Below are 22,846 nucleotides of genomic sequence, written 5' to 3' on the forward strand. Positions count from 1 at the left end.
GGAGCCCAAGAGCGCGCCCGGGGTTTGCGTCCGGGCACGCGGCTGACCTCGGGTCACAGAACGCGCGCCACCCCGCCCCGTCCCGCCCCGCGCGGTCGGAGTGCGGCTCGAGCCTGGGGGCGGGGGCGGAGCCGGTAGGGAGGCGGGACCGGCCGGCGGTCACGTGTGTACACAGGCCCGCGCGGCGTGCGCGCCGTGAACCCCGCTGCCGCCTCCTCGGAGCCCGGAGCTGCCCGCCCCGCGGCGACTGCGTGGCCCGCGGCCCAGCGAGCCGGTGAGTGGGCGCCGAAGGCGGGGTCGGCCGGCCGGCACGTCCAGGGTCTTGGCCCGCGCGGGGAGCGAGCCCGGGGCTGCGGCGGTCCCGCACCTACTCTCGGGTGCGTCGGCCCCGCCCTGGTGCTGTCCGCTTGCGGGGTGGGGGCGCTGTCCCCCGGAGGTTTGGGGGTGCTGTCCCCTTGCGGGGTGGGGATAGTGTCCCCCAGAGGTCTGGGGGTGCTGTCCCTTTGCGGGATGGGGACAGGGACGATGTCCCCCAGAGGTTTAGGGGTGCTGTCCCCTTGAGGGGGCGGGGACACTGTCCCGCATCTGGGGCCAGTCTCCAGCTGTATGCTGACTGTGCGGCTGCCCAGCGGTCATTAACCTGTGGAGGGGCATGTGGCTTAGCAACACCACTGGTTCCTCACATGTCCGGCGCCGGGGTGGGGTGGGGGCGGCGCGGAGAGGAGAGGGGAGGGGAGGGGTACTGACTACGTTCTCCTGGGTCAGCATGCTTAGGGCTTTCCTCTTCTTCATGATTACACAGTTTTTAGTAAGTTCTGGAACTACATCTAAATGTAGACAGCAAATCTGTTGTTAACTATCTTGGACACTTGATGAAAATATACAATTCCCCGCGCATGGAAAGGCTCCTGCAAAACTTCATAGGAAGGCAGGGACACCCCCCCTTCCCCCGCCTTTGAACATCCACTCTGGAAGCAACAAGAAACACAACAAGCAGCAACTTAGTATCATAAACACCTTAAGTTCAGCTTCTAAGCAGGGTGTTCATCTGCTTGTGGTCATCTACCTAGCCTCTGCCCGGCCCAGATGTGGCGAGCCTGAGGGTGACTGTACATTTGATGTCCAGAGCACCATTTACCCCTCTGATCTCCTTTGAGATCTCCACTCCAGCTCTAAGTAATAAGCTCCACATTTGAGCAGGCCAGCCTCTAGCAGAGGTTAGCATTCAATTGCAAAAAGCCAGAAGCTGGCTTCCCGGATCCCTGCATATACGAGGGTATGGGAAAGTGACCCTGACCATGCATAAAGTGACCAGACCCTCCATTGTCCTGACTGGGTCTAGCTGGGGCACTGCAGAATGAAAACTACACCCAGTAGACAGCCACTGTCCAGGACCTGCAGCGTAGCTCTGTAAGCAACTGCTGTGGGACCCAGCTCTCCAAACCAGAGACCCTGGTATCTTCCTGAATGAAGCAGGTCTCCAGATAATTACCTGCATGTGCTTAGTGCTCACCAGGCCTGTCACACATAGGAAGCTGGGGCTGGAGCAGTAAGGCCGTCCCCCAGGGCCACACACAGCTCTTGGACCATGCAGTGTCCTGCTTCTGTCGTGAGTGTGGAAATACCCCGAGGATGGAAAAACACAGTCTTAGGGCAGAATGCAAATGTCAGCATGGTACTGGTGTCCCTGTAACTCAAAGGGTAGGCTGATGACAGGCAAGGTACATCCACTTAATGTGGGCCACACAGGTTTTTAGGTTGGGATGTGAGGACTGATTTCTACCTATTATATAATGAGAGAGTGACATACTTGCGGAGATCACTGCTAGGAACTACGCCTGTGTGATGTACAGGTGGGAAGAGGGCCCTGCTGCCTCCTGGGATGGGACTGGGAGGGGGCTCCTGGAGCAGCTGCACCCAACTCTGGTCCCTCCAGTGTCATTTGGAATCCTGGAAACATAATTGCCACCTGGCCTCTAGTGACCCAACCACACACTAGGGCAGTGTCTTCGGGGTGGTAGCAGAGGAAGGGGATGAGTTCCCTTCCAGAGAACTGGGGCCTCTGCATTAGCACACATGATGAAATCATGCTGCTTCTTCCTTAAACAATGTTTCCCGTCACTTCCCAGTTCCACAAGTGGCTTTAGCCTTAGAGCCGCTGGCTCTAAGGCTAAAGCCACTTGTGGAACTGGGAAGCATCTGTCCAAAGGGGCCTCACATGCCTAGGACCCAAAATACCACCCAGGCAGGGGCCACAGTCCAGATAAGAAAAAGGGTGATATTCTTTCTAATTTGAGATGCCAAAATATGATGGTGCCAGGGAACAGAATTCAGTCCCCTGGGAGTCTCCATGTGCAAACACAACATCCCTCACATCACAGGACAGGGTGAGACGGGCCAGGTGTCCTGTGTGTCCCCCAGCAGGACCACCCACGGTCCCTTTCCTCCCATTCAGGCCAGCGGGGGTGTGCCTAGGAACTTCCCAGTTTTAATTAGAACCCAGCAAACTGAGGAAGCAACTGTGCAGAGTAACACTAACCAGCGGTTCCTCCCTGGGAAAGAACCACAAGGTGCTGATAAGATCAGCGGCTCTGAGTGCCCCCTGCCGCTGAGGTAAGAGCACACTGAGTTAAAGGCTGGGGGAGATCGGGGAGCCAGGCTGGGCTGCCAGGCCTGCCCAGAGTCTGAAATGGAGACCTGATCTGTTCTCGGCCCCTTGAATTTCTAAGTGAGTCTTTTAGTTTCTATTTTTTCCTGGCCTGCTGTGCCTGGAAGGAGAACTAGCCTCAAACTAAGTTAATCCGGGAAAAAAACAGCCCAAGAAACTAGCGCTCTGTTGACAAAAGAACGTGTGTCCCATCTCCTTCCAGGGAAGGAAGCTGGTGGCCTGGCACAGGCGCCCCACTGGCCTGGACCTGGCTGCTTGGTCTCAGTCCCCCGCAGCCCTTCCTGAGCCAGTGGACAAGCCTGTTCTCTTCCACAGAGAGAGAGAGGCCACTCCTTGTTTATGCGTGAGCCATGCTGCCTGGTTCGCTCACTACTCTGCCATTTAGAACCATAAAAAGCAAAAGGCAATAAAAACCAAAACAACCCATCTATATGAGGAACAGTTTCTTATCACACCCCAGGAGGGCACAGCCCCGTTTGTGATAGGAATCAGTATGCGTAAGCTCTCTGCATTGAAAAACCTATGAAAGCACTGGCCTTTCTGGAGTGTCTGGCTCCTACCAGCTGGATGTTAATTGTAGCTAAAGCCTCTGCCCATTATTACAAAAGGAAATAAACATTCAGGAGTCATTTTCAAAGCATTTTGATTGTTCTAGAACATTCATCTGAAGTTAAGTCTCATGGTGCACAGCAGGTCTACGTCAAACAGAAACAACCCACAAGACCGTCAGCCAGGCTGAGCTGTCTGCCCACTCAGGGTGCACTGCCTGTGCCCCACAGCCCCATGCCCACAGCCTGATCTCCTAGTGACAAGAGGCACTCCCACTCTCCTATACCTTCTGTGGTGTGGGCTCTATTGCTCACCTTGGGGGAGAGCCTCTGACATGACCTAGCGAACCTCCTCCCCAGCCAGCCAACCAGGCTTCTGGCAAGAATCAAGAGACTTCCCCCTCCCATTCAGAAAGCTCTCAGCAGGTGGCAAAGACAGGACTGCAGCAGGACTGGCTGGGGGTGGGGGTAGGGGCTACGGTCAGGGAGGGCCCCTCACAGTGCTGATACCAAAATAAAACTTCAGGGGTAAGTTAGCACTTATCAAGTGAGCAGGGGGATCAGTATGTACACCCCCGCCCTGCAGGGAGATGGGCAGGAGGCCCAGCACCAGTGGGCCCCCAGCAGCAGACGACAGGATTTCCTGATTAACAGAGCAAGGAAATAACGGGAAGGTTTTAGTGAAACCAGCTCAGCTACCCTGGAACAGGCTGATTCCTCTTTGCTGGTCTCTGTGGGCTCTGTACATATAGGCGCGCGCGTGTGCGTGCACATACATACACACACATGCAGGACCCCAGGAGGTGTGACCCCTGCCCACCCCAGCAGCAGCCTGCTACGCGTGCGTCCACACAGCCCACGATCCCCTCCTCCCCCAGGCTGCTGTCCCGACCCACTCCTGGCATCTGTTTGCACAGAGATCACTATTTACTTTAGCCCTGGATTTTAGCATTTTCATTACTTACAGACACCCACTTTTGATGGGCTGCTTTATACCATTTTAGGCTCTTCTTTGAAAAGGCACAGAAAGCAAGCTGCCAACGTCCTGCCTCAAAATGCTTCTAACAGGCGGCCTAACTGAGGTGTGGGCCTTGCCAGCAGTTCTCAGCGGTATATATCACCGCTGAGAGGCCTCCCCCAGTCTTCCTGAGTTAGGGTCAGAGCTGCTCTGTCCGCCGGCCCCCCTTCTCTGTATGCTGTGGGGACATATTTCATGCCCCAGTGTCATGAATGCCAAACCAGCAAATGTGCCATTGGCGTTGTTACCAAAGCCCGGACCCAGACCATGAAGCCTCTGGGATGGGGACGTCCCTGCGGTGCACAGCGGTGGTCTGAGGCTTGCCGCTTTCCCCTCCCTCCCCGCCCCCAACAGCCGGCACCAGGCCTGTGCCTGGCACTCACGTTCCCACACCCGCCTTCCACGTCAGGTGGTAGATTCTGAGCAGAAGTCCACAGCCAGCCTTCTGTGAGCTCCCCGCATTCAGGAAGGAGGGTATGGGCCTGCACCCTACTCATCCACCCTCCGGGAACCTGCTGAGGCTCGTCCTGCCATGCTCCACTCTCCAGCAGTCACACCAGTCTCCTAAGCTGGTAGTACAGCTGGTAGTACTACTGAGGTAGTACATTACCCGCCTAACCAGCGCCCCCCTGTACGGAAGCAGGGAGCCCGGGCACCAATCTGGGGGGCTGGTTCTGCAGACGGAATTCCCGACTGGTCGGGATGCTGAGCAAAATGAGGGGCACCTGCACCTTTCCTGACAGCTTGTAGCGCTAGGTCACAGGGGGTTACTCTGCTCCCTCTGCGAAGTTCAAGCGTTTGCCTAAGCCGCCGCCTGCCCTGCAGAGACCTGCATTAGAGCTCCTCCACCACCGAGGGGGAAGGAGGGAGGCCAGGGTTCAAGGCAGTGCCTGCCTTCAGAGCTGCTTCCTCAAAGTAGGAAAGCCGCCTAGGACTCCTAGGACTGGTGTCTGTCCTGGGACACACCGAGGGCCCGCTCTGCACCTGTCCCTGTCTGTCCCCCAGGCCTGGGCATCACCCCTGCTGCTTGGGACACCCTGCTCCTCCGGGTCTTCCGGGGCTCCTCAGGCCGCTGAGCAGAGGAGTGGCTTGTCTGTTCCCAGCTTTCCCGTCAGCTCATCTTCCCTGCAGCCTGGCCTCCCACCCACAGGCCTTCCTACTAAAACCTCGGCCTGCAGGGCCCTCTCTCCCCGTGTGCTGATTCACTGGGCAGCCACCAGGGCCCAGGCCTGTGCCTGCTCTTGGCACTGGCCCTCTGGGCTGTCTGTGTGACCCCTACAGAGCCGCCATGCTCGGGCGCTGGCCAGTACCATCAGGGAAGAAACCGGAGAGCCCCAAAGTCCCAGCTCAGGGCCCAGAGCAGAGGGCGCTTCCTTGGTTTTCCAAGCCAGTAAGGACAGCTGCCCAGAGGGGTGCTTAGGCCAGACTTGCGGCCACTGGACACCCTCCTCCATCAGGCCCATGGGTCTTCAGGTCAGACAGCTGCGGGTTCCCTTCTCTCAGCATTCTCTGATGGCTCCATGCCTACAGCCTGAGGCAAACAGCCCTTTCACACTCATGTGCTGAGCCCGTAACCCTGCCTGAGAGCCTCCGCGATCAGGAGGCAGCCGAGAACTCTCCTGCGGTTAGAAACTGGCAAGTCTAGGAAAGCGTCTCCTTGAAATAGAATTACTGAAGCCCAGAAGGCATCTTGGAAGAAAATGGCTTTTCTTTGATGCATGAGAGCATCTGCAGGTGACTGTCACCCAGCTGAGGAAACACAGGCTCCAGCTGGGGATGAAGGGACAGAGAGGACGTGAAAACTGTGAAGACCCTAGAAACTGGGATGGGGTACAGAACCCAAAAGGGCTCCATGCCCTCGGGGCCTCCGAGCGGACACTCAGACGCATCCTGCACACCCACCAGCCTCTCGCTCCATCTCGGCCAGCATTCACTGGGTCTTCTCTGCCCTGCAGGAGGCAGCTCCTGGACTGGGCCCTTCTGATAGTCTGGCCTTGGGGCACCCCATGAGGTGGCAGAGGCCCAGACAGCAGTGCTGGGGCACCAAATCCACAAATGGACACCAGCTTGGACCACGAGACTCTGTCCTTGCGGACCTCAGCCTTGCTCACCTCTAAAGGGTAGGGCTTCTGAGACCCAAGAGGTGACCGACCGCTCCACATGGAGAAGAAATGACCACAGCTTTGTTCCCTCCCAGGGCTTCCCACGGTGCAGCCCGCCTCACGAGTGGGATGGCAGCTCAGCTTTCGGGTCCTCTCAGGCTTTTCTGGAGGGAAATGTCTGGCCTGTCTGGAGGCTGCCCTCGCTGGGGTGCGAATGCAGCCAAGCTCAGGGAAGGGGCGCCACGTGGCTGTGGAGGCAGTAACGGTCTGAGCCACTGAGGACTGGCCCAGCAGGGAGCTTGGGGCTGCCGTTTCCCAGGCTGGCCCCGCTATGCACTCTGACCTGGTCTGGGGCGTAGAACCCTCCTGTGGTCCAGCTACTCCTCCTTCCACCAGGCTGGCTGCTTATCTGCTCTCCTCTCTTGGGTGCCCGCTGGCCCCCAGGCCTGGAACTGCTCCCCACAAGCCATCCTGGCCTCTCCAGCCCATGGGAAGAGGACCAGGAAGGGGAGCAGACACCTGAAAGACTGGCCCTGTCCTTATGATGTGCAGCTTTCTTCTTTCTGAGTGTCATTAGAAAACAAAACACACACACACACACACACACACACAGAGCCCTCAGAGAAGGTGAGTACATGAGTCACCTTTGTGGAAAAAGCCAGAAGATTACAGTGGTCTCTGTCTTGGACAACCCCAAGCAGGTGTGAGGTCCCTGGCCTGAAGAGCTGCCTCCCTTTTCTTGCCCAGCCAAGACGCCCGGTGCCCATGAGGAATAGGCCAGCCTGACCGTGCACGGCCCTCCTGCGGTCCCTCCCACTGCCATGGAGTTGGGCCGCCACTCTGTCACCACAGAGGCCCACATTTCAGCCGCAGAGAGGATGGAGGCCCAGCAGGCCTGCTGCTGCCGTTGCCACGGACGTGGGCAGCAAGACACCTACACATGTCCGGGGCACTCTTGCTCTGTGCAGCTTGGCTGACAGGCAGTCCTGGCTCACCGGAAAACACACCGTACGCACGCAGAAGCCGCCATGGGCCTGGCTCAGCGGGGGTCTCAAGGGTGAGTGGGTCACTTGTCCCCACGAAGATCTGGGACTGAGAGGAGAGTGCTCTGGGAGGATGGTCACGGTTGTGAGGGGCCCCTCCAGGAGGCTGTGACCCCAACCAGGAAGGGAGAGTTTCTGTGACAGAAGCCGCACCCAGATGAGGTGAGACCTGGGGCTGGCAGGAGTGGAAATCCAGGGGGACCCCAAGTACAGTCCTGTGGAGAGGCAGGGGGACAGGTGCTGGGACCATTCTTGGCGCCTTGTCTGCTGCAAGGCTGTGGTTGCAGGCGCAGGACCTGCGCAGCTCTTGGGGGCAGGGGAGAGGCGGTAGTAAGTCTGGCACCGAGAGGCTGGAGGCAGGCCCAGTGGAGGAGGGCAAAGGAACAGCACCAGGGAGCTGGTTAGGTGGGAGGAAGTGGGGGCAGGACGGGCAGAGCAAACCAGGGAGCTCTGCCAATAGGCCCTTCTAGAAAAGATTCTAGGGTACGTGGAAGAGGAAGCAGGCCTAGGAGCCAGGGAAGCAGCAGGGAGCTCTGGCAAGGTGGGGCCCAGGAGGGTCCTGGGAGGAGGTGTGGAGACAGGCCCAGCCTGTTTGTAAGGCTAGCCCAGACGAGAAGCCCACTGGGGTCCTCACTGATCCTGACCCTCTCTGCTAAGGGCCCACAGCAGGTGACAGGGCCCGGGAAGCTAGATTATCCATCCTGCTGTCCTGGAAGAATGTGGCAGATTTCCAAATGAGAATGGGTGGAGTGGGGAGTGCTGGGCACTGAAGTGCACTGAACCCCGAGTGGCCTTGCAGAGAGGACCTTCCTGGAACTCCCCCCGCCCCCCCAACTCCGGCTGCACTCCAAGTTCCTCTTTCTCAGGAGCTGGAAAGGTGGTCTGAGGCCTGGGCTGGAGGGCGGGAGCCAGACCATTGTTCCCAGGTCTGCCTCCTCCCTGAAGGGAAGTCTCTGTTCCCAGGTTCCTGGACTTGCAAAACCAGAGTGTGCAAAAGGGAAGTGGAGTCACCACAAGGGAACAGGAACCAAAGAAAGGCAGGCTGAGCCAGCCCCCACTGGAGGCCCTGTGTAGCCAGGAGGGCAGGCCTGGGGGATCAGGGGCATCCGCCTGGCTCCAGGTGCAGAATGGTAGACAGCAGTCCTGGCCCGGACAGGACCCCCCGCCCCCACCACCAGCCACCCTGGTGCTCATCCTTTGGAAGGTCAGCTGTGACGTGAGCCAGGAGCTGCGAGACCTGCACAGGCTTCACCAAAGGCCTGTGACTAGGGTTTAGGCAGGACCACCGCTAGCTCACGCACCAGACCCACAGACACGGGGCAGTTCTGGGAGTACAGTCGCTATCCCTCCTGAGTACCTCCACCTGCTTCCCGCCCACCTGCGCCACATGCCTGCAGCCCCTGTGCAGCGGGACCACCCGTGATCACAGGGACCCACATTCGGTTTGCACAGGGCATGGGTGAGCCCATCCTGGGGCGGGCATGTGGCTGTCCAGTGGCCTCAGTGATGGTGGTGTCACCCCAGCACCTGGCCCCCCACCTCCCTGCCAGCTGTTCCCTTCCCTGCCCTGCCTCTCAGCGCCATCCTCCCAGACGGGAATGAACACTCCTGTTTTGGCAAATACCACATGCCCGTGTTTAGAAAACAAAGTGGTTTCCCTAGAAGAATGCTGGGACAAAAGAGCAAAGCTTGTCATCATCAGGCTGACAGAAAGCCAACAGCTGGCATCCTCCGCCTGCATACACACGAGAACCATGCACGGACGCGAACTCTGGCTTCTGAAATCAAGTCAGTACGTTCTGTGTTTCCTGGCTATCAGCAAACAGAAATTCAGGCCTATTTCAACTGAAGACCAAGCACTGATGGCCACCGCCTGCTCTCCACACGACCTGTGAGCCAGGCCACACAGGCACGAGAACTGGGAAGGAAATTCTAAACAGACTGTGCTCCACGTGACCGTTTCCCAAGAATGGAGCCACTCTTGGCCCAGGATGGCCGCTCGCCAGCGGCCCTTCCCTGCGGCCCCACGGGGCAGCCGTGGGCAGGCAGGACAGCGGCTCCCTGAGCCCTTGGCTGGGAGGGGACACGGTTAGTGGCCACCGGCCAGCAGCTCCGCTGTAGCCGTGCTCAGGCCAGCTGTGGGTGCCACAGCGACACAGGGGAGACACCCGCCCTTCTTCCTGCCAGTCCCGAACCTGTCCTCAGCCATTGCTGCCCCTTCACAGAGCCCTGGGGCCCGTGCTGCAGAGCCGTAGGCCACAGCCCCTTTCCATGGAGATTTGGTGTGGCCTCTGGTTCTGTGCTAAGTTGCCTCTCAGTTTCCTTGCTCAAGGGAAGAGAAACTTGTCACTGCACACGCCCTATATCCCAAGTGTCAGGAACGGCCATGTGAGCTCTGGGCAAGACTTGCCGCACCTGCCCCATCACTCGGCACGGGCTGGGGTGCAGGGGGAAGGAACCTGGCACTCCTGGAACTGGTGCAACGGGGCAGGAGCCCGACTCGACGGTGCTGGCCCTTCCAGGCACAGCCCTCGTTCTGCGGAGCTGGCTGTAAACAGAGATAGGGAGGGGCCGCTGGGCCTGCCAAGGGAGGCCGACACTGAGCGATTTACTGGAGGAAAACAAGTGGCTTCCACGCTGGGCACGGAGTGCGCACACGCACCGCGCAGGAAGCCAGCGCCGCGAGGCTGCCACTGATAAGCACCCAGGGCGGGCGGGGGTGGTGGTGGTGTGTGTGTGCTGAGAAACACAGGATTCTCCCTGTCGTCCATGCTGCCGTGTTGCTCACGGGGTCTGCGGTCCAGGTGCACAGACACGGGCACTTAGGATAGAGGTAAGCAGCCTGAGGCGCGGGTGCGGCTACGGGCCACTCGGGGTGATGCTAGGGACAGGCTGCGGGAGGGAGGGCTGAGGGCCCCGCACAAGCCTGGGGCAGGCCTGAGGGAGGACGGGCTCTGTCGGACCAGAAGTGTGGCTCCTCAGGTCCCGGCCATTCCTGCTGGCCAGCGCCCCACTGAGCCAGTGCCTGGCCTAACGATGGCGCAGGGCCCTGCCTTTTCAGGGATGCATCTCTCTCCTCTTGTAAGGAAAGAGGCTTGGACACGAGAGCAGGTGGAACATCTCAGGCAGACCTTATGGGTCCCTGGGCAGGATGTGAGCCCAGCTGGTCACCGCACAGACAGATGCTCTGGGATGGAAGATGTCCACAGTGGCCACAAGAATGTAGTTTCTGGGGGACTCCAGGCCAGTGAAGTCTGGCAGATGAGCGCCCCACAGCCTCCTCTGTTCCCTGTCCCCCCGCTCACTATTGGAGCCATGGTTCAGCACGGAGGAGCCACAGAACAGAGAAGAGGCCACATTGTTGAAACATCCCCAGCCAGCTCTGGAGGCCTTCAGGAAGGAGAAGGAGAACGGAAACCTGCCATGTAATCAGCTAGATGACTCCCCTCTCCAGCTCCCAGCTCCCTGCGGAACCCTGTGCCTTGGCTGTGGGACACATGTGCCACCTGCCCGGGGCTCCCACCTTCTCCCCCAGAATTCGGCCCCTGGGGTGCAGAGTGCCCACCAGGGCCATAGGCTGAGGAGCACTGTCCAGACTTTAGGGCCGAGCTTACACTGTGGGTGACAGTAAACACTGTATCAATGATGTAACCAATGTGGGTAGAGCCGGCCAGCCCTGTGCCCAGCCTGACCCTGAGTGTCGCTGCCGTCTGACACACATCATCGCAGGCTGCTAAGCAGCATTAAGTGAGGCTTGCAAAACACTCCCCGGATTGGATGTCCCTGATGCCTGCATGACCTGTGTGCCCACCACAGTCTGAGGCTGGGGGACTCCCATGCAGACACACTCCTGCAGTGGGGGCCCCTGGCCTCCTTTTGTTTCCTTCACTGTTAACCCCCTGTCATCCCACTGGCCTGGGTGGGGCAAGGGTGAGGCAGACCAGTGGGTAAGGTCTGTGCTCTCAGAACCCTCTCTCCGCGTTACCTCCCACCTCCACGCCAGGCTCCAGCCTGTGGCGCAGCAGTACATGTGGCCAGGGCCTGGCCCCTGAGCCCCTTTGTGGGTAGCAGGGCTGGCTAATCCCTGTCCTAAGGCTCAGGAAACAAATGTCTGCTTTGTATATGCTCGCCCAAGAGGATTTCTTATTCTGAGAGCAGGAGATCAGGTTGGACCAAACTACATTTTGAAAGTAAGGTTTTCCTCCAAAGAACTGACATTTGTGAAGTGTGTTCTTTCCTCATGCAGTGGGTTCTCACGGCCGGCTGTGTGCCCATGCCTCCTAGGTGCTGGGACACAGGCCGCTTGGTTGCACCCTGTTGGAGCGCTGCCTCAGAGGCTGAGTGAGGGTGCTGGGACCGATGGCCCACCCCTGTCTGTCTTTCTTGGCATGGGCACGGGCGACTTGACAGGGCAGAGCCCCCTCCCTGGCGGGGAGCACATCCCCCAGGAAACCCCAGGCTCTATGATGGTTCTTGTGGATGTGGCCTCACTGGGACCCAGTGACGGCCCTGTGGAGATGGAGGCATGAGCGTTGTCAGCCCGTGGCAGCCTCCCACCTCCCAGCTCCGTTCACTGCACACGGTGACACACGTCAGTCTGGCAGCTGCCCACACATCTCCCACGTGTGCACCCACGCCCGCTCCCAGGGCTGGAGGTACAGCCTGCTGTCGCAGCCTGGTGTCATGTGAAACAGGGTGGGTCTCGGGCCACCACACCAAAGACATAGGTGTGGAAGGTATACACGATTCCCACGCATGCCAAGAAGGGTCTGGGCAAGGCTGTGGCCTGCCTGCTAGACAGAGAGGCTGCTGTCCTCACCTGGGGGGCTGTGGAGGGTCACCCTGTCTCAGGAAGGCCCCTGTTGGCACGTGTCCTGGCTGTGCGGGAATGTGAGTGCTGTGCGGGTGCCACCCTGGCTGATGGGCTCCACAGTCACCTGTCTTTCTAACCCACTTTCAGTAAAGAGGCTGAGCAGGCGGGTGTTACGTGGACTGAAAGCCACGCAGCCTAGGCAGAGGGGTGAGGCCACAGTGGGGGTGGGGGAGGTCCTGCAGAATGTCCCCTCCTGGCAGAGAGAAGCAGGGACCCAGCAGGAGCCAGTGAGTACGCAGGGAGCAACTTCTCTAGCAGTATCCTGGGTAAATCGTCCATGGCTCAGATTCCTGCCGCCGCAGGCTTAGGGAGGCTCACCATGGCCAGTCAGATTATCACAGCCTTGTGACCCTGCGGGTCCAGCTTGGGACTTAAACAGCTGTGGGGTGGCACCTTTGCTTTCACAGGAGACGCGCATGCAGGACAGAATCTGAGACTCTGACCGTTCTCTGCTAGTTTAAGGAGCGAGGCTTTCTTCCTGTACCACGTCTGTGTTTCTGGGGGTTCGCAGGCCTGGGGCAGAATAACCTTCTCCTGCTTTCTCCCACACAGCCCAGCCCGCTGCCACCACCATGTGGAGTTGCGGCCCACTCAATGGCACGGGTGGCACTGAGGACCACAGCCTCTGCCAGCACTTCCACCTGGTCCTGTCCCTCTTCTCTCTGCTCTACCTGGTCGTCGGTGTCCCCATCGGCCTGGGCTACAATGCCCTGCTCGTCCTGGTCAACCTGTATGACCAGAGCAGCATGACCATGCCCGATGTCTACTTTGTGAACATGGCCGTGGCAGGCCTGGTGCTGAGCGCCCTGGCGCCCGTGCACCTGCTGGGCCCCACAGCCTCCGGCTGGGCCCTGTGGGGCTTCAGCAGTGAGGCCCACATCACACTGCTGGTGCTGTTCAACGTCTCCTCCCTGGTGACCATGTACTCCACAGCCCTGCTCAGCCTCGACTACTATATCGAGCGGGCCCTGCCCCGCACCTACATGTCCAGCGTCTACAACACCAGGCACGTGTGTGGCTTTGTCTGGGGCGGGGCCCTGCTCACCAGCTTCTCCTCCCTGCTCTTCTACATCTGCAGCCACGTGGCGGCTAGGATCGTCGAGTGCTCCAAGATGCAGGACACAGAGGCTGCTGATGCAATCATGGTGTTCATTGGGTTTCTGGTCCCCACCCTGGCTGTCCTCTATGCGCTGGCGCTCATTGCAAGGCTCCGCAAGGAAGACACGCCCCTTGACCAGGACACAGGGAGGCTGGAGCCCTCGGTGCACAGGCTTCTGGTGGCCACCGTGTGCACGCAGTTTGGGCTCTGGACACCTCACTACCTTACCCTCCTGGGGCACACGTTGCTAGCCTTGCGGGGGAAGCCCGTGGATGGGCACCACTTGGGGATTCTGCTCTTTGCTAAGGACCTGTCGAGATTCCTGGCCTTCTCCAGCAGCTCCGTGATGCCGCTCCTCTACCGTTACATCAACAGGAGCTTTCCTGGCAAACTCCGGCGGCTCATCAAGAAAATGCACTGTGGGCATCAGAGTTGCTCCCCAGACCAGGTGGGGGTCCAGCAGGTGATGGCATAGACAGCCAGCCCCGGGGCCACCACCAGCACTCACTGCGGAGTCACCTGGCCGCTGGCTGAGGGTGCATGCGCCTTGAGGCACGACCCACACCCCCCTCCGGGGAGACAGGTGACTGACACTTGAGCTGGGTGCTCAGCACCGTGTCGCTGTCTTCCCCAGGAGGTCAGTGCGGCAATAACAAAGGACAGTACTGGATGTGTCCTCGCCAAGTCTGCTGTTGTTCCACAAAGGCCTCTCTTACACCAAGGCCACGTTGTTCAAAGCAGCAGGGGCCTGGGGTTAAGGGAAGCTGCATCAGCCCACCTGCTTCTGCCCAAGGCCCACGCACTGCTCCATCCCCGGGGCCACGTCCTCAGCTTCCTCCACACCGGGTCCCAGAACGACATGATGACAGTCAAACGCCAGTATTTATACTCTGTCTTGCTACAACCCTGGATTCCCTCTTTTACTTTACTTTTGTTCATAGAAAGAAAGAGTTGACAGAAAAGTCGCAACAGTATGAAAATGAAGGAAGCAACACAAAAGAGCACCCTCTTCCGACGGGTGGGGGTGGGTGTGACGACTGCAGGGTTGCCTGGGGGCGGCGGGGAGCAGAGGCGCACGGTGTCACACACAGAGGTGGTGTCAAGATGTTTCCGATGGACGAAGCCAGCGTGGTAGCTGGTCTAAATCGAGAGTAAAGTAGCTCGCGGTTCTCTCCTTGCCCGCTGAATGCACCCACTACCCCTGCTGCCCTCATGGGTGATCTCAGCTGACCTTTAGAGCTCGACTCCCCACTGTGGGCACCAGACGGAACAATAAAAATACACAGAAGAGAGGAAAAGGCAGTTAATGCTGAAGCTGGAAGGAACTGCCCAGGGGAGAGACAGGCCTGGACAACTGAGCCTCGTGGGGCGCAGGGGCAGAGTATGGGGCCACTATCACCACCTTGCCCGTCAGGTCCTCCGTGGCCTCTGCCATGGGGAGCCCAAAACCTGCCTGGATTCTTCTACACCGTGGCCCGTAACCATCAACTTTACAACTATGCAAACAGAAGGCCCTGCCCCTCACACCATCACAATATATCCCAGACCTGCAGCCCCTTACTCCCAACTCTGAAACCCACCAAACTCTAAAAACGGGAAGATCTGTTTTTCAGGTTTGCAGGAAGTTCATTTGGTAGCAAACCCTGACCTCCAGTGGTAGGAGGGCACTTTTCTGCAGAAAGAGGAGTGTGATTACGGGGGCCCTGCCCCAGCATGCAATACACGCGGCGTGTTAACTGTGTGTGTGCGTGTGCAGAAAACTGGTCCACAGAAGTGGTTTGCTAAAAGGAAAATCATAAACATGCACATTCCTTAAAATGTGGTTTATGTTTCAACCGAAATTTTCCTGCCATTTACGGCTACAGAGGAACAGGGCTGGGAATTGGTAATATGGTAACTCCACCCTGCTTTTAGGGCTGTGCATCCAGAAAAAAAACACCTGCTTTGTTTTTGGTCGTTGCTCGGTAATGCACCCTATTTATTTATTTATTTTTTATTTTTATCTCTTCACTCCCCTTCACCCATTCTCCCACCACCCACACCCCTGCCAACCACCAGTCTGTTGCTTCTCTGACCTTGGTTATTTTTTTTTTTAAAGATCCCCCATATAAGTGAGAGCCTATGGTGTTTGTCTTTCTCCATCTGACTTATTTCACTCAGCACAGTGGCCTCCAGGTCCGTCTGTATTGTTGCAAGTGGCCAGACTTCATTCCTTTTTATGGCTGTTGTTCCCTAGTGTGTGTTACGCATGTGTGTATGCCCCCCGCCCCACGTCTTCTGTGTCCACTTGTCCATTGAGGGACACTTAGCCACTTCTGTGTCTCGGCCATGGGGAGTAATGCTGCACTGAACATGGGGGCGCAGACATCTTTCCGGTTAGTGGTTTTGTATCCTTCAGGTAAGTACCCACAAGTGTGAGGACTAGATCGTAGGGAAGTTCTCGTTCCTTAACTTCTGGGGAACCTCTGTGTTGACTAAGTGGCTGTACCAGTTTGCATTCTCACCGATGGTGCATGAGGGTTCCCTTTTCTGCACATCCTCATCAGCTCTTCTCTCATCTTCTTGATGACGGCCGCCCTAACAGGTGTGTGTGGGGGGTCCCCCTCTGTGGTTCTATGTGCACCTGCCCGGTGGTGAGGGGCGCAGAGAGCCTTTCATGTATGTGTTGGCCGTCCGTGTTCTTTGGAGAAATGTCTCTTCTGACCTTCTCCGCATTTTGTAATCAGATTTTATTTTGCTACTGAGTTGTAGGGGTTCTTTATGTATTTTGGATATTAGTTCCCTAGTGGAGATATTAACATACTAACTTGTGATAACCTGAAAACTTCTGAGTTCTGACACATCTGGTCTGAGGATAACAGAGTGTGGCTCGATTTTTTGCCACATTCCATGCGGGGAAGTTGCTCCATTTGGTCCTGATCTCTTGGGAAATTTAGTCCGTGACTTGGTTGCCATTGTTTTTTTTTTTTTTTTTTTTTTTAAAGATTTTTTTATTTATTTGTCAGAGAGAGAGAGGGAGCGAGAGCAAGCACAGGCAGACAGAATGGCAGGCAGAGACAGAGGGAGAAGCAGGCTCCCTGCCGAGCAAGGAGCCCGATGTGGGACTCGATCCCAGGACGCTGGGATCATGACCTGAGCCGAAGGCAGCTGCTTAACCAACTGAGCCACCCAGGCGTCCCGCCATTGTTTTTTCCATCTGCATAATGTATCCCCTCTAGGATGCTGGGATGGGACTGAGTGAAGAGTCTGCCTGTGCAGGATCCGTAAAGTACACTGGATGGCAGGGCCCTGGCCCTGCTCGGCCCTGCCAGCTGCGAAAGTCCAGACCACTTCTGTGGGGCCCTGGCAGTAGATCCGGGGCAGAAGGAGACAGGTCTCCAGGTTGCTTCTGTCAGGAATGTGCTAGTTCTACCCAAGGGTGCACCCCCGCCCCTCCAACTGCTGCTGCAGGTCTTCAGATACACTGGAGTTTCTTTTCAAATCCTGAAAGCCTCAGGCCTGACCCCCTCCACCCTACTCCAGCTGTGAGCTAAACTATGGGTAGTCCCGAGGCCATGGCCCTGGGAAAGTCTGGTGTTCCTAAGTGACCAGTGTGACGGCACGGGTCCCAACACTGCAGCCGTAGAACCTCTCACCTCCAACATGCCTGCTACTGCTGGATCTCTAGTTCTGTCCCAGCTGGCAGTCAGACCCCAGACAGGGGTCAGGCCAAGGTCCACCACACACAGCCAGGCTCTTGGATCAGGAAGTCAGCACCGTTATTAGTGGAAACGGGATCCAGCGGGTGGGCTGGTTTGTAGTGGCAGTGCTATTTCAAATAAAAAGACCCTTTTCCTTGCTTACCTGTTCTGCTCTTTGCTTGAGGAGAAAGAGCTCCTAGGAGAGAGGGAAATGCCAACAGCATAGAGAGGAGTGGCAGAGTCCCTCACCCCAGCTGAGGTCCCTCAAACAGGAGAGGGATCTAAAATTATTGATTTGTTTTCCATTTCTCAGTGTCTCTGGTTGCAAACTGGCTTGTTTCTGGTGACCTCCAGACCCCCCTTCTGGGGGCCTGAGTGGGTCTTGCCAGGGATCCCTCCCCCCATCCTAACACCCACGTGTGCTGGTGATAGAGGGCCCCTGAGGCACCTGGCAGCCTGGCAGCTTTTCCTGGTGGAGCACAGGCCCAAGGCAGGCTGGGGCTCCCGTGCAGACCCTTACCTCTCACAGAGACCCCCACCACTAGTTCTGCAGCATACCCGGGTCTCACAGATGTGAGACACACTCTTCTCCCTGCTGGGGACACCTCTGCCACCAACCCCACATGCTGCAGAACCTACTGTCCATTTCACATTTCTTCATCCACATTCTTGTGCTAAATTCATCTCGGATCAATCTGCTGTGACCTGACACTTCTCTTCCAGGTATGGGAGCTTCCAGTGCTTCTGCGAACTTGCCAAAAAAATGGAAAGACTTTTGGGCTGAGATAAGAATGAGGAACTATTTGGAAAAAGCTAAAGTAGACTGTGAACTCAATGCTAAATAAAGATTACATATATATTTTAATTGACCAATCTGTATTTCTCCCAGTGAAACGTTATGTTCCAAGCTCATTAATTTTATTAATCCACAAACACACATCTATCTTGCCATGCTTAAAGTTCCAAAAGATGAGCTTAATCTTAGGTTTATTTCGTGAAGGTTATAGAATTTATCATAGGAAACCAGACGTGCTGCTATTTGGGACAGACATGTTGATAAGTCAACATTCTTTTATAGAAAGCACCTGATAAAGATAAACCTGGAATAAATGCTTAAGATGCTAAATTACAAGTCCTGTTCTTAATTTAAAATCACTTGGAGAATTTGGGGGCTTTTTCATTTCTCATCTGTTAAATCTTATGATGTACCCATTGGCCTAAAATTCTACATAAATGAGGAAGAAAAACCTGTTAAGAAAAAACCCACACATTTGAAGATTTAAATTATTTGATACGTATTACCCAATTTTGGAATTCTTCAAATGTATTTCCAGGGGCATAGGACATAGATCAGAACGTATTAACCTAAAATCGGCATTTCCCCTAGTGACACAGATCCTGCCATCTCTGGTTGTTTCTCTGTAGCTCCTCGGTTACAATGACAGTAATATGACCGTTTGTGGCCAGCCTCAGATGGTAGCAGAGTGTGCTGCAAACACCACCGCACAGGTTGCCCACAAAGGCCAGCAGAGACAGCCTTATGACTCTTGAAAATGTTACTCTTCCCTGAGAATAAAAATTTAAAGATCCCTGACCACATCCTGAGGGCTGAGGACAGAATGAGTGTCCTGGTGGCCCCAGCAGTTCTGGGGTTTGTGTGTGTGTGTGTGTGTGTGTGACCCCCTCGGCAAGTGGTCAACATGCTGTGCACACAGTGAGCTCTCATAAAGCTGAAAAGTGACTGAGTTATCCAGGAATGAAAGAATTTGAAGATACCTATAATATCTTAATAAATAAGATACAGTTTAAAGACTTTTTATGATTTGCCTTGTTCTGTCGATCGTGCACGTAAGACAGGAGTCCTCAGTACAAAGCATCTGTTGAGTGCCTATTGCGTTCTCGACCTTTCTCCTGATACTTAAAACCATTTAACAAGAGGCTCTTTCGGCCCATCTGCTGTTGACATCATGTGAACCTGGGAAATAAGACGCCAGAGCCCAAGATGCCAGGAGACCAGCCGGGACATTCTAGAGTTTCGGCCGACCAACCATGACTCTAAACCATCTTCCAGCCTTGGAGAACAGGCATGTTTGTGGAGCTCCATCCAGTGGCCGCCGGCAGACCTTCACTCAGCAGGGCGGCCGACTATGGGCCACGGTGCGCTGGGCCACTAGGACCCATGTTTGTGCCACGAGAGGGTGCTTCTCACGGGTTTTAGCCCTGATGTGGATGGGGTTGGGTGGGTCAAATTTGGTGATGTAACTCAGTGATTTTTCACGGCGGCTTTCACCCCCAAACCAGCTGCTGAAATGCAGACAGCCTGCTACACATCCCCCGAAAGGACTGTCCTTCACAAGCTATCCCTGCAGACATAGGCCCAGACTGCACAAGGCTTGCAGAATGAGCAGCAAACTGTGCCTTTACCAAGACACAGCCCTGGCAGCACTGGAGACGAGCGCTCAGTCCACAGGTATCTGCACCCACATATATGTGTACGCCCACATGCACACACACACGCTGGCCATGCCAAGTCCACGCAGCCCCAGGTGGCCATGCTGGAGCCAGGAGGGCCAGGCACCTGCAGGGACAGTAGCCAGGTATGGGCCCGTGACGCTGGACTGCTGTGCAGTTAAGGCTCAGCATGCTGCCGTCCACAGGGCAGCCTCTCCCTGGAATTTCTCATCACTAAGTGAAGCTGAATGCTCACTGCAATGTCCTACATCTCAGGGAGCTAAAGAAGGGCCATGGCTAGAAAGGTACATAAGACCTAGCCGTAAGATTATACATGCCTTCTAAAAACTGTTGGAAAAGTTTCCATCTAAGAAGGCACAGGTGAATGCTGGAGTCTGCAGGAGGGAAGTACTCTGGACCACGGCCTCTGGGCCTGCTCTCTCTTGCATGGCCAGGTGGAAGGCCACATGGGTCCAGCCTCTGCCACTCGGGCTGCCCGTCACCTGAAGCATTCAGATGCTTCTGTCACAGAGGGGCCCGTCTCTGTGAGGCTCTGCCCCCTCCCAAGGCTCCAAGATCAAGGAAATGCTTCTGCAATGGACTCACAATTCCACATGGTGCAAAGGGCACTCCCGAAAAGTGCCCGCCCTTTGTCCCCACCCCTCAGGAGGAGGAGCCTGCACTCCCCCAAGCCTCTGTGGACACCTCTGACCTCTGCACGCGCCTGGCTCCTCCTCTGTGAGGAGATGGCCCGCCAGACAGGGCTGACCGGGCTGAACACTGGGGCCCTAAGGGTAGGACTGCGCTCACCGCATGGCTGCAGAGATAGGCTGCGGGTGTTGGAAGCCAGGTTCAGACCACAAATAACCCGAACGTGGTTTTCTTCAGGAAAACATTTGTCCAAACACCCCAAGCAAGTCCCCCCAGAGTTTGAAAAGGCCCCATTACTTGGCACTGTGGTTTCACTCCAAGGCTCTTGGGTGACCATGAGGTCAGATGAGCACGGAGATAAATCGGGAAAGAGCCAGCGGACAGCCGCGGGCCACGGGCACACGGGCAGATGGACTGCCTGTTGCGGCTCTGGCTCGTCTCCCTGTCCTGGAAGCACCTGTGGGCATGCCCGCCAAGGCTCCCATCATCTCCCATAGCCGCGGAGAAACATGCTGTGGCCTGGGCTGGAACTGAGATGAGTCAGTCCGTAATCAGCCTACTCTCCCCTCTTCTTGCTGACCACACAGCAGCAGGACAAGGAAAGCAAAACAAACAGCTTGGTGGCGAGCAGAGCCAGAAGTCCAGTACAGGGATTGGCCACAGACACACAGGTGAGACCTTTCAAGGTGACGGAGCGGCCGCTAGAGTGGGCCACGGTTAGGGCTTCTAGTGTCAGTGACCCGCATTCTCATAACTAGTGTAGTTACATGGCATCTGTCTCAAATAAAGCCAATTTTAAACATGTACAAATGTCTTAGTGACAAAAGTCGGGACGCACGCAGGGGCCATTGGTGCCGGTATCTCAGAACAGGATACATGAGGCGGCTCCCGCAGCACCTTGCAACCACTCATCTTCCTGTCTGTGTGGATCGGCTTCTCCCAGACACAGCTCTCAGGGGAGTCACAGAACACATGGTCCCCTGGGGCAGGCTTCTCCCACAGAACGGTCGCTGCTAAGGTCCCTCAGGCCTGGGGGAGGCATCAGTCCACCACTCCTTTCTGTATACCGCGTGGGGATGTTTCTCATCCGTTCCTCCACTGACGGACCCTCAGGCCGCTCCCACCGCAGCCACTGTAAGGAGAGCTGCCACGAACATGGGGTGACTATGGGTGTGCCAGATTCTGGAGGCCACGCACTACAGCACAGTCACGTCCATAACTGGGGCTGGGCTGTGGGCAAAGCCCCGGATAGATGCTCTCACTGCAGAGAACATGAAGCCTGACCATCCTGTGCTTATACACAAAGACAACACGTCCCAAGACGGTGTGTTCTGGGACAGAGGGGTGGGCAGGAGAGCCACTGCTCCCTGAACGGGCTGTTCCATCGCCTTCTCAACACGGGGCCAGGAACACAGGAGGAGGAGTGGGCACTGGGAGACCGCTGCCAGTTCCCGTGCAAGTGGAACAATGCTGCCAGCTGACAGGCGGCCCCGTGGGCACACCTTCTTTCCCACTTTCACTCACGTCCGGTAACTGTGCGCACTCTTCATGTGCAGAGCTCCAACACGCTCCAACCTCTTCGCCAACGTCTACCCTTGGCACTGAGGAAGTGTGGGACACATGGGATGGGCCAGGCCAGGAATGAGGCGGCACAGCACTCCCCCTGGAAGTCATGTCCTCCTACACCCCAATCCTGATATAAAGCACACAAACCCAGGGCGCAGACAGTTCTATGGGGAGTAAATCAGATCCACAGAAATGCAAAGACAGGGTGTGACAGAAGGCGGGGACAAGGCCTCGAGGCACCCCAGGAGGAGGGTGCTGGGGTGTCCAGAGATAGATGGACAGTGGGCTGGAGAGGGATCCACTCCAGGCTGGTCCTGGGGCTGGGCTGCAGAGGCCGGCCCAACTAAGACCCATGTGGGACCCTCTCTTTGTGCAGGTCACACTGTTCAACAGAAACCTGTGTTTACAGATGGTCTCTGGCTTCACATGTCTAGGACTGCCAACTCCTCTAACCCTCAGATACCCTGTGCAGCGCTGCTGGACTTACTACCCTCTGACCAGAGTGAACGGGAGCTGGGAGCTAGCCGGCCTGCCCTCACAACCCTCATCTCAATGCTTCGGGCTCTCCCCTCCGCTCGGCACCAGAAATTCAGGCTTAGTGCGTGGCTACTTCTCTTAGCAGTTCTGTTCATCCCGAGTCTCGATGGCTTGGTGGGAGCCCTGGCAAGTGGGGGGCTGGGCCCAGCGGGTAAGGCGCCCACAAGAACAGGAGGCTCCAGTGTCGTGGTGGTTCTCACGGCCCAGCAGCCGGCGGCCGGCAGTACGAGCTCGCAGCCTGGAGGCGGACACTGCCTGTCTGCCAGCAGCAGCCACGGTGCAGATGGAACACATTTCTGGACATTGCAGAATGGAGCCAAACCATACACCAGGCCTCCCAGTGGACGCAGCTGGGGAAGACAATGTGGTTTTCTCAGCTTAACGGAAGACCAGGAGGTCAGGGCGGGGAGAGGCCAGCTGGGCCAGTAGCTCAGACATTTCCCTGCAAGGCTGGGAGAGCCCAGAGGGTAGGCTTACTTCTCTAAATTGGGGCTCTCAAAACCCCCAAGCCCTAAACTCATGTGAGCAGGAGGCAGGATGCCCCAAATCCTAAGACAGAGGGTGGTTGCTGCTCCCTGGGAACTCACCCTGCCTGGGGGGCCCCAGATCT

The 22,846-nt window shown here is 56.8% G+C and overlaps 2 protein-coding genes across 3 annotated transcripts in view; one reads left to right on the forward strand and one right to left on the reverse strand.

The window, feature by feature from the left end:
- The window catches only part of C11H7orf50 (chromosome 11 C7orf50 homolog), a 124,751-nt gene that overhangs the window by 35,257 nt on the left and 66,648 nt on the right, over positions 1–22,846 (reverse strand). The window lies entirely within an intron of this gene.
- GPR146 (G protein-coupled receptor 146) lies at positions 134–17,900 on the forward strand. Of its 2 annotated transcripts, none has more exons than XM_059414259.1 (2): positions 134–274; positions 12,805–17,900. In XM_059414259.1, the coding sequence occupies exon 2, from the start codon at positions 12,825–12,827 to the stop codon at positions 13,824–13,826; it is 1,002 nt and encodes a 333-aa protein (XP_059270242.1). In that variant the 5' UTR covers positions 134–274; positions 12,805–12,824; the 3' UTR covers positions 13,827–17,900. The 2 variants fall into 2 exon arrangements, with proteins under 2 accessions (XP_059270242.1, XP_059270243.1); XM_059414260.1 differs by lacking the exon at positions 134–274 and adding an exon at positions 9,453–10,212.

This window comes from Mustela nigripes, chromosome 11, assembly GCF_022355385.1.
Source record: "Mustela nigripes isolate SB6536 chromosome 11, MUSNIG.SB6536, whole genome shotgun sequence".
Classification (NCBI taxonomy): Eukaryota; Metazoa; Chordata; class Mammalia; order Carnivora; family Mustelidae; genus Mustela; species Mustela nigripes.